This window comes from Pseudonaja textilis, chromosome 2 (genome assembly GCF_049901715.1).
Source record: "Pseudonaja textilis isolate UNSWEBS1 chromosome 2, rPseTex1.2, whole genome shotgun sequence".
In the NCBI taxonomy this organism is placed as follows: domain Eukaryota; kingdom Metazoa; phylum Chordata; class Lepidosauria; order Squamata; family Elapidae; genus Pseudonaja; species Pseudonaja textilis.
The window spans coordinates 18,858,528-18,869,651 of NC_141991.1; the positions used below are offsets into that span (position 1 = coordinate 18,858,528).

General features: G+C 42.4%; 1 protein-coding gene across 2 annotated transcripts; it reads right to left on the bottom strand.

The window, feature by feature from the left end:
- Positions 1-699: 699 nt before the first annotated feature.
- Positions 700-8,953, bottom strand: LOC113449649 (cholinesterase-like). 2 transcript variants are annotated; one of them, XM_026720756.2, is made up of 5 exons: positions 8,871-8,953; positions 5,619-7,140; positions 4,020-4,174; positions 3,324-3,372; positions 700-1,050 (listed from the first exon to the last, which is right to left on the bottom strand). In XM_026720756.2, the coding sequence occupies exons 2-4, from the start codon at positions 7,112-7,114 to the stop codon at positions 3,338-3,340; spliced, it is 1,686 nt and encodes a 561-aa protein (XP_026576541.1). In that variant the 5' UTR covers positions 7,115-7,140; positions 8,871-8,953; the 3' UTR covers positions 700-1,050; positions 3,324-3,337. The 2 variants fall into 2 exon arrangements, with proteins under 2 accessions (XP_026576541.1, XP_026576542.1); XM_026720757.2 differs by having other exon boundaries at positions 700-1,230.
- Positions 8,954-11,124: the final 2,171 nt, after the last annotated feature.

Below are 11,124 nucleotides of genomic sequence, written 5' to 3' on the forward strand. Positions count from 1 at the left end.
GAGCCAGTCAGGATTGAACTGCTGAACTGTTGGCAGCCAGCAATCAGCAGAATTAGCCTGCAGTACTGCATTCTAACCACTATGCCACCGTGGTTCCTAACTCCAGTATAGTAGAGTCTACAGATTAATCCAGTATAGTATAGTATGGTATGGTATGATGTGGTATGGTGTGTGGTTGTATGGTGAGATTTTTGTGTGGTGTAGTGTGGTGTGCATAGTATAGTGGGTATAGTGTGGTGAGGTGTGAGTGTGGTGTGTGTGGTGAGGTTTGAGTGTGGTGTGTGTGGTGAGGTTTGAGTGCGGTGTATGTATGATGTGTGTGGAGAAACATTGGGAGTTTGGGATATGGGAAAGTAATGGAGATGGTTTCAGTAGATAGTTGCTAAGGGGAAAACTTTGAAAAGTCCAACGTTTAATGCTATGAATTTCTGCTGGTTGGGCAACAGGTGGACCTATCTTTCCAAACTAGGACACATGGATTCCAGTAACTACTACTAGTATTTGAGATTGAAATTGTTTTTATAGCACACAAGAAAACATCTCTAATTAAACGGATCATGTCCCAATGTAAGCATCCTGCCTAAACTGGTTTCTCCATATCAGGACATATTAAAATAATTTTGATACCCAGAATACCAAACCTGCTGATTTATTAGATTTAAGGAGCTCAGCCCTATGAAAAGGATATGAGTCATTAGGTTATAGTAAAATTTGGCAGAATTCCTGTTTCCTTTATTTGTTTTTCCATCTTGTGTCAAGTCTGACTTTGTGAAAATAAAGGGATTTTCTATCCAAAGAATTCAGACAGTATTAAGAAGTTCTTTTTGAGGCAGTGGGATTAATTAGAAGCTTGTCTCAAATCAAGATGGAACAAATTACTCCTAGCAGTTTATTATTTTTACAGCAAAAGTTATGTGGGTTTAAGTTGTCTGCTTATTTTTCTCCCAAGTTTCCACCAGTCAGTCCCTGAAAGGAGAATAGATGATTCTGGAAAGTTCTCTGATGCAACTTGTCATCATTTTCTCAAGCTTTAAGGAAAAGTCTTGGTTCCTGAGAGAAATAAACACATAAGCGCTATTCTGAAGCCAACAAAACTGTAGGTAGATTTTCAAATGGTGCCTTTAAGATGTGGGCACCATTTTCAAAGAGGTCCAACCTATGTAGCAGGCAGCCCTTCACACTAGGCCAGTTCAAGACACAGGCAAAGCAGAGATTCCGGGATGGTCTTCTCTGTAGTAAGGTAGAATAAGAGAATTTTATTTATTTTTGTTTATTATATGTGTCTTGATGTTATTATTTTTACAAATAACCCAAGATGGAGAACATACTCTACATTCCTTCCTCCTCTTATTTTCCCGAAAACAACAACCCTGTGAGATGAGTTGGGCTGAGAGAGAGTGACTAGTCTAAAATCAGCCTATTTAGTATAAGGGGAATACAGAGCATCTTAGATTGATTTTTGAGATTAAGGCACCAGGCTAAACGTTATCAGACTGTGAGTTCTAATCCTACCTTTCTGGCTTTCATGGCTAAGACAGGATTAGAACTCACAGTCTCCTGATGTCTAGTCTGGTGCCTTAATCTTAACCTTAAAAGTCCACCTAAGGTGCTCTGTGTTCTCCTTATATTAAACATGGTGGAGTTTATGGAATCCAAATGCAGGACCCAGAGTACGTAATTAAGGCTCGCTGCAGTGTTTACTGTTATCAGTGTGCATTGGAGAAATTCCCTTCAGAAAATAGTGGGAGAAAAACAGGGGTGGGATTCAAATTTTTTAACAACCGGTTCTGAGGGCATGGCTTAGGTGGTGGGTGTGGCTTGGTGGCCATGTGACTGGGTGGACATGGCTTGGTGGTCATGTTATTGGCTGGGTGTGGCCAACTCAATATCACTCACATCGAGGCACGCATCTCCTCGCCTGGCCTCTCATGACTGTGGGGATGCTGCAACAGTTGTAAGTGTGAAAAATGGTCATGTCACTTTTTTCAGTGCCATTGTAACTTTGATTGGTCACTCCACACAAGCAAAGTACCAGCAAAGGAGGGGGGAAAAACTCCAGAAACGTTCCTGAGACAGGAGGTCTGGTCCTGCCAAGAACGTAATAAGGGTTAACAGAGAGGCTGTTTCTGTAAGCAACACCAGAATGTTTTCTTCCTGACTTCCTTACAGGATTAGTCCAGTAATTTCTTCTAACAACCGGTTCTCCAAGCTGCTTAGAATGTTAACAACTGGTTCTAGTGAATAGGTGTGAACTTGTAGAATCCCACCCCTGGAGAAAAGGATGCTGTCAAGCTTCTCCCAGCTTGGATGTTTAGGAAAGACCCTCAAATCCATTTGTAGCAAAAGGTATACTTTTGCTAAAGTCAAGTGGTTACAGCACAAGAAAAGCTAAATCTGAGTATTCCCACTCAAAGCCTTCCTTTCCCTCTTCTCCCAGGTCCTCTCATCTTGACCAATTTTAAGAGCCCAATAATATTAGGAGTTTTGGTAACAGCTTTAAAATTTGGCACCACTTTGGTGGAGTTTTGCATTTCATTCTCATGCTCATGTTGTTGGATCAGCCTGTCTATTCCAGATTGACACCTCTGGTTTCTGTCATCCTGTCATCCCCCTTCCCTACGTCCCCATTCTCCCCCTCCCTGCATTTTATGGCAGGATGCCAACAAAGCGAAGTAGACTGAAGCCATCATGGTGACAGACTTGACAGATTCACTCATATTTATACATTTCAAAATGGAGGGGGATTTATATGCATGCGTACACATTGGTAATTAATAACATAACTGATCTCAATCTTCCTGCTCTTGTATTAACTAGAGAGGACAATGGCCTTTGTTAGAAGAAACATTTGCATCTTGAGGTTCAGGGGTACCTATGGGAATGTTTTGATAACATTTATCACTGGCTACAAGGAGACATTCCCAATCTCTCCATTTGTCTGTTAAATAGTCCCATTCACCTGAAAACTGATTTCCCCCAAAGGCTGAGTTTCATTGTCATACTTCCTCTTTCTCAACAATGCACAATCTTCTGTGTAAGTTACTCTTCGTGGCTCATTTCTTCCTACCTTATGCCCAAGATCTGTATTTGTTTATGCTGAGATCTAGAGGTTCCTCCAGGTTCCTCTTCCACAAAGGCCATTGGCATCTGCTTGGAGACCTTCCACTCCACACAGCAAAGCTGAGCCACAAAAGTGCTACTTAAAAATGGTTTGGAATGCCGATGTGAAATTGCTATTTCGAAAGAAGTCTAGCCCCCTTCTGGAATCATCCAACTTGATCCCAATTGACAGCCATTACTACAACCAAGCACTGGATTCTTACCTCCTGTCTTCTTCCTAGTCTGATGAAACAGAATCACCTTCGGACTTGTCTGCAAAACAAAGAAAAATGAAATATCAAAATAAGGTGTACATCTTATCACTGAAGAATCTGAGTCTAGAAGTAGGATTCTGAGGATTCCATAGTTCATGGCATAATATATATTTATGAAATATATATCAAAACATTATTGTTCATCACAGTCAGCCAGATGTTTAGAGTGGATTTGACTTTTTTTGTCCACCTACCCATTCTTTCACAAAAAGCTGGATGGACAGATACGTTTTGAGGGTGTTAGAGGTATCATTGCAGGATGTAAGCTATTCCGAGTAAAGCTGCCTTTTGCAATTGACTGAGAGGGATTTTGTCAATGCTGATGGTGGTCAAGGGGTGATCCAGGTGTTTTGGGATTCATTATTGTTGTTGTTGTTGTTATCTTTATGTGAACAACTAAGACTTACTACAGACACAACTCTTGGGACGTCATGAAATATGCTTGCTCTACAAAATGTATCACTAGCATTACAAAATTGCCCAGTGCAAAATCAAACGCATATGTTTCAGCAAAGACTGAAATAAAAGCAATTTTTAGAAATTGCTCTATGAATAAGACGGGCGATCTCTATATTTGATATATAAATTATTTTTAAAAACAGCTTTTTACTCCCTTCCAAAGGCAGAACTAATAGCTGAACTTACGTGTCTCTTCAGCCTTTGAAAAAAGGCTCTTTAAAAAACCGCAGTGCTCTTTCACTCTTTCCTGGAATGGCTCAGTATTAAGAAGGAAGAAATTCTGCTCTGTGGCATTATAGAGTAGCCACTCATCCTTGGTGGCTGCTAACCCCGTGGGATTCCTAAGGAGGAAGAAAAGGACATGGATGGAAACTAATCAAGGAGAGAGCCAACCTAGAAATAAGGATAAATTTCCTGACAGTGAGAACAATTGATCAACGGAACAGCTTGCCTTCAGAAGTTATGCGTATCTTTGCTGGAGGTTTTTAAGAAGAGATTGGGCAACCACTTGTCCAGAATGAAATAGGGTCTCCTGCTTGAGCAGGGGATTAGACTAGAAGACCTCCAAAGTCCCTTCCAATTCTGTTATTCTGATGGAGCTCTTTTCCAAAGAGACTGGCTTTGACTTGAGAAACTACAACCAAACTTTGGGAGAAACTGCCAAAGGGGACTTTGAAGGAGGGGTGGAGTTTGGCTTGGTGAAATCTCTTATGTCTCCTCCTTGCTGATCCAATCCCAGGTCAGCTCCCCATAGACTCCTAGATCTGCCAGTCCCAATCCGTTCCCCCATTCCACACACCCTGGCACCCTCCATCTTGTGAGTTTCCCCTTTACTACTCATTCCCTTGCAAGCCTTTGCTTGTTCTCTTAATGGTACAGTAACAACACCCTGTTTCCTTTCTTCCTTTTGCCTTCTTTATTCCACTTGGAGAAATAATGTACCCTGGCATATTTGTGATACCACTGAACTCACAAAAGAACAATGATCTGTCAGTGATATTATTAAGAATCCTTAAAAATTCCAGGGCTGTTTCTAGTACACGTAGTCCTTGACTTACAACTATTCATTTAACATCAATTCAAGGTTACAATGGCACTGAAAAAAAGTGACTCACAACTGGTCCTTGCACTTACAACTATTCTAGCATCCTCACGGTCACGTGATCAAAATTTGGCTGGTTGGCAACTGGCATGTATTTACAATGGCTGCAAGGTCCCGGGATCACATGATCACCATTTGCAATCTTTCCAGCTGATTTTTAACAAGCCAAAGTTAGGGAGGAAGCTGGATTCCCATAATCATATATTGTATTTAAAAATTGCAGTGATGCTTAATAACTGCAGTAAGAAAGATTTTAAAATTGGGCATCATTCGCTTAACAACCGTCGTGCTTAGCAACAGAAATTCTAGTCCCAACTGTGGTCGTAAATCATGAACTACATCAGTGGTAGGATTCAATTTTTTTTACTACTGGTTCTGTGGGTGTGGCTTGGTGGGCGTGGCAGGGGAAGGATACTGTAAAATCTCCAGTCAGAGGTGGCATTTGCCCCGATTCTCTGAAATACTCAAAATTTCTGCTACTGGTTCTCCAGAACGGGTCAGAACCTGCTGAATACCACCTCTGAACTACATGTATTAACACAACCTGTAAACATAGGCAAAGGAGTAGAGTGCATTACTTTATGGCTGCATTACTTTAGGTGTAAAATGCATTTGTTGAATGCGGGGGGAGGCTTTCTTTGGATTTAAAATACAAATTGATAGAAATATAGTGAACCACTTACCCAGTTCTGGCAAACTCTGCCCAGTAGTGCATCACCTTATGGCTCAGTCTGGCTTCAGCCTCTGTTTGATTGACAGGCATCACTGATTCAAGGGTCCCGAAAACAAAAGGAACCTCAGCACCATGGGATGCCCCAATCCATTCAGGCCAAACTGACCATGAAGGGCGATGTGCGAATAAATACGCATATACAGGACTCCCCGTTTTCCTGATATTTCCTGCAGCTTCAATGAATGGACATGTAAATATCCGATCTGTATAGAAGTAGGACAGAGCGGAGCGGTATTTTGCTGGACTGTGATTTCCTTCACTGTACCTCAGTGCTATACTCTGAACCACATCTTCAGTTGCATTTGGCACCAACAGCTGTATCCCTTTCAGAAGCTGCTCCTGATTGATGAGATTGTGGGTGACGTTAGAGAAAACATAGTGGACAAATGTGGCTGCTTCATCAGAGGTTTCACCTATGAGGACAGGTTTGACCTGAATTTGCCCCTCCTCCATGAGCTTTTCTGGTTCCCCAAGTAAAAAGTCCCCATCTGTGGTTGGCCTGAAGGGAAAATTCAGAAGGAAGCCACCTTTCAAGAACAGAGCTATTTCATGCTGAATAAATTCAGAAACATTTTTTGTTTGCAGACAGTGCCCTAGGCTGATCTTATTGTCCTCAGAGCAACCTAGCAAATGAAGGAATTCCAGAGATATCTGTTTGGCTTCCTCAGGAGACCTCCAAGCCCAGAAGGCATTGGCTGTTCCACTCTGTATCACCGCTTGGGCAAAAAGGTCCTGGCTTTTTGGCGCAAGGAGATGGAAATTCACAGAAGCTCCTCCAGCACTGTGGCCAAAAATGGTCACCCAAGAAGGATCTCCCCCAAAGGCAGCTGCGTTCTCTTTTACCCACTTCAGGGCCAGCTGTTGGTCCAATAAGCCTAGGTTCCCTGGGGCAGCTGGTGGAAAGTAAAGGAAGCCTAAGGCTCCCAAGCGATAATTGATGGTGACCACAATGACATTCTCAGTGGCAGCTAAGGATGCCCCATTGAACAACTCCAGAGAAGACGTGCCCATTAAATATCCTCCTCCATGTATCCAGACCAAAACAGGCACTGGGGCAGAAGGTTGTGGGTGTGGCACCCAGATGTTGAGTGAAAGGCAGTCTTCTGACAGTGGTGTTTTAGGAGACCATATCTCAGCTTCAGGGACATCCCGGAAAATAAATTGAGGACAGGCATTGCCAAAGCTAGTGGCTTCCAATGGTTGCTTCCATGGTTGATGTGGAAGAGGTTTCTGGAAACGCAACTTCCCCAGGGGAGGCTCAGCATAAGGAATGCCTAGATAGGCTGTCACAGATCCAAGGCCAGACAGGACCTGCTTGCCCTTAATAGGGCCACTGCTGGTTATGACCACTGTGTCTCCATTAGAAGCAGAACTGGAGGCCAGTGGAAAGGGGAGGAGGACGAGGAGGAGGCAGCACAAGAGAGACGGGCAAAGCAGACAAGGCATTGCAACAGAAGGACGAGTCAGTGGACCTGGAAAAAAATGACAACCAATATAAGATTATTCCAATACTGAATAAGCCCACCTTATGCCGATTCATGATTATTGTGATGGTGGTGCTCCTTTTTTTCCTGAGGATGCCAATGGTGAGCAGGTAATGACTTAGTCAACTTTGCGCTTCTCCATGATGCATCTCCAACCTTCTAGAACTCTTGATTAAAGATCCATTTGTTCAGCGAATGGAGAGTTTTACACAGAATTGCTAGTAGATCTTCTCCAATACAGTGTTGTTATATATTATTTGCGTTCTAACTTTCTAACTTATTCCAGAATCCTATTCTAGAACTTGGTGTACAAATCCCTATCTTGTAAACTATGGTTTAAGATATAACTGAAATAAATAACAATGTAAAATGACCCGAAATTAACATTTTACTGCTCTGATCTTGTTTTAAATCCACCGCCCATGTCAAGCCAGAAGAGTCACTGAAAACCTAGGATCACAAAAGTAAGTGTGCCCTCTTTTGGGTATGTTGTGCAATAAAATTCCTTAGAAAAATCAGTTATGCTAAGAATAGTTGGAGGCACTTATAAGAGACCAGCAAAGAATACCAAAAATAATGATGCTGTTTTTAACCTAGAAACATTAACCAAAATTGTAAAACATCAAGAAAAAAATTGGAGAGATCTATAAAATGTATAAAAGGCTATAAATCAGTGTTTCTCAATTTTAGCAAACTTAGATGTGTGGACTTCAAGTCCCAGAATTTTGGGAGTTGAAGTCCACACATCTTAAAGTCGCTAAGGTTGAGAAACAATGTTATAAAAAGTCAGGTACGACTGAAAAGGTAAGACAGCAGACTTTCAGCTTCTGCCTCTGAACCCAGTAACTCAGGTTTTCTATCACCGTGGGATTTCCTATTTTCTTTTACCCAAAAGCTAGTCTCAAAAATATTTTTTTAGAACAGCTACATTCCCTTTAACCCAGGGGTGCCCAACCCCTGCGACCTGGCCCATTACCAGGCTTGAACCTTTTGCAACCGGGCCGTGGAAGTGGCAGGTGAGCAGGTGGCAGGTGAGCATGCATCCATCCCCATTTACGCAAGCAGCATGTGTGTGTTCCCCTCTAACCGCCCCCCTGGCGGTCCACAGCCAAAAAGGTTGGGGAACTCTGCCCTAATGTTAATATTTTCCCATCCACACATGCTTTCCTCAGCAAGCACTCTAGGCTGCCTAACATAAGCATTTCTTATTTGTCCTCCAGGAGCAAGACAGATTCCAAAACTGTCAGCCGTACAGTCAGCAATATTAAAGCAAATCAAAGTAGAAATAATACCTCCCATGATGTATCCAGAACAATTGCACCATTGCTTTAGGAAATGCAATTCTATCTGCATCTACCTAGAAGAATTTCCCACTGATTTTTAAGAGGTCTTATTGCTAGATAAAGATGGTAGAAATTTGCAAGCACATATCTGAATCTAAAAGAAATGGCAGCGCAGTATGGGCTTTCTCCTCACTGCTTTTCTTTTCCACTCTTGTTCTCTGTGTCTCAAATTCTAGCAGGCGTTTCCTATTATGGTTGAATAAATTGTTGTTTCTTTACCTATGTTTAGCCTGGAATAGAATTAACTAACCTAAATAGAATTAACCAGCCAGAAAAAACAAAAACAAAAAATGCTATTCCCTTTCCTAAAAAATCACCTTTTAATTCTCTGAAAAAAAAACTGTTTTTTAAAAAAAATTCTGCAGATTTACTCACTTGTCAGATTTAACTGGACTATCTGTTATTTGAAAGAAGAAAGCAGCTTCAGAGATGACCAGGCTGTATGTTACCCTGCTCACAAAAAAATGATCACGAAAAGAGCAACTTTATATATTGCAGGAAGGTACATTTACCAACTGGATTCTGTCCATGAAGGGGGAGGAAGCTGCAAATATTGGCAAAAGGCTCCAAGATCAAAGACACGGAAAAAACAGAGAACTTCCTTCAAATGGGGTGAGAGAACTGTAGACTAGAGCAAAGGACAGTCACTATCTCTGATATGCAATCTACGGCCTTGAAAAGAGCCATTACAACATCTGCCCAGATTTTAAAGCAAGTAAAGCAAATAACAGATAGCTGAGGTGGCCCTTCACTGGGGGATTCGAAAAATATAGGATAGCATCACCACCCTGTAGGTTCACAATTGGCCAACCAACTGCACTCAGCAGGTATCACAAACAGTTGCGGGAGCTAGTAGGTATGTCTAGTAACTAGCTTATTAAAGAGAAGGATTAGTGGGGACATCATAGCTGCCTTCCAATACTTTAGAGGCTGTCACAAAGAAAAAGAGGATTGACTCATTTTCTAAGGCATCAGTGAAGAAGTAATGGGGGGAAGCTTTTTAAAGAAAGATCCAAGCTAGAAGGATAAATGTTCTGATAGTGAGAATGATTACTCAAGGGAATAGCTTGCCTCCTGGAGTTTTGTGTGCTCCATCAGTGAAGGTCTTCAAAAATAGATCAGAGTCCTTGGTATAAGGTCTCCTGCCTTGAGAGCTTGGACTAGAACAAGGGTTGCCAACCTTTTGGACCTCAGAGACCACCAAACTCATAATTTTAAATCCAGCGATCCAGAGACCCTGGGAAAATCCCCAAAAAAGTCTGCAGGAAAATTCTCCACCCTGTTTTCCTACCGATTGATCGTTCTTTATTTGGGATTGCAGGATACCGTCTCCAGCTCCATTCTCAGTGGGAGAGAGAAAGAGAGAGACTTTTGGCTTCATGCAAGGAAAGCAGCAGAAGTCTTCTTTCTCTCCCCCAAACTCCGCCAGAAATGAATCTTTGGGACCAGGCATCCTGGTCTTAGAGTGCAGCTGCTTTCCTTGCATGCAGCCAAAAGCAGCAGCAGAAAGCAGCAGCCTGGTGGCCAGGCAAGGCGCGTGGGGCAAGTTTTCCCCCTGTGCTCTTTCCTCCCTCCTCTCACTACCTCATGTTGTTCACAATTCAAGTGACGCAAGCCTTCTGTTTCGGAGGGCCATGTGGGCGGTGCAGCCTTGTGTTCCTGCGCAGTCTGGATTAATTGCTTTGGGGGGGGAGTGCTTTGGGGGTGACATTTCTCTGTGGACCACCAAAATTTTCTTGCAGACCACCAGTGGTCCCTGGCAATCACTGGACCAGAAGACCTCTAAGGTCCTTTCCGGTGCTGATTCTATGTTCTATGCTAATTAATTTGTTTTTAAAACTCTAAGTCCTATGTAAACAGAGTTCATCCTCTCCAACCTGATACAGAACTATTAATGCTGATGCTCTGCACATGGTTTTCCATCCAGTTGTGGACTCACCTTACTGCACTGCCATTCAAATCACATTTCAACAGCTGGTTCATGAAATCACCCTATGCAGCCTGATTAAAAACTTTACTGAAATTGAGGTACATAATTCCAAGTCTTTTCTTTATCGATCAGCGTAGTTACCTGGCCAAAGAAGGAGCCAAGATCTGTTCACACAACTGTTCTGGGCTATGTTTTATGAGATAGGCCAGACAAGAGTTTTTAGGGTTTGATGCTTTTCCAGAAGGTCAATAGGTGGGAGCAGATCTCAATTCAGGTGGGAAGATAGTCCATAGAGTGGGGCTCCCCTTTTAGGCCTCATAGCCTTGCCATCCTCAGGCCTCCCTCAGTCCAAGGATGTCTGAGGCTCCAGTTTGTAACATGCTTTCAGCAAAGAAATGTTGGCATACTGGTGAGAGAAGGTGGCACCTTACAAATGCAACTCTGGCATGTGTACAGCCAATATTAGCTCAGTTGGATCTCCTCCCATGATAGCAGTGCTTGCCATCGACGGGTCAGTGGCAGTACATTGATCCTTGTAAACCCTTTACGTAAGCAATCTCTGTGTGTTCGGGTGATTAGTATTAGATTATGGTATTGCCTGTGACACTCTATGGAAGCAAAAGTTGGAATTTAAAGAAGCAGGATAGGAAGTATTGACACCTTAGAAACTTTTAATGTTGGAGAAAACTCCTGAGGCTA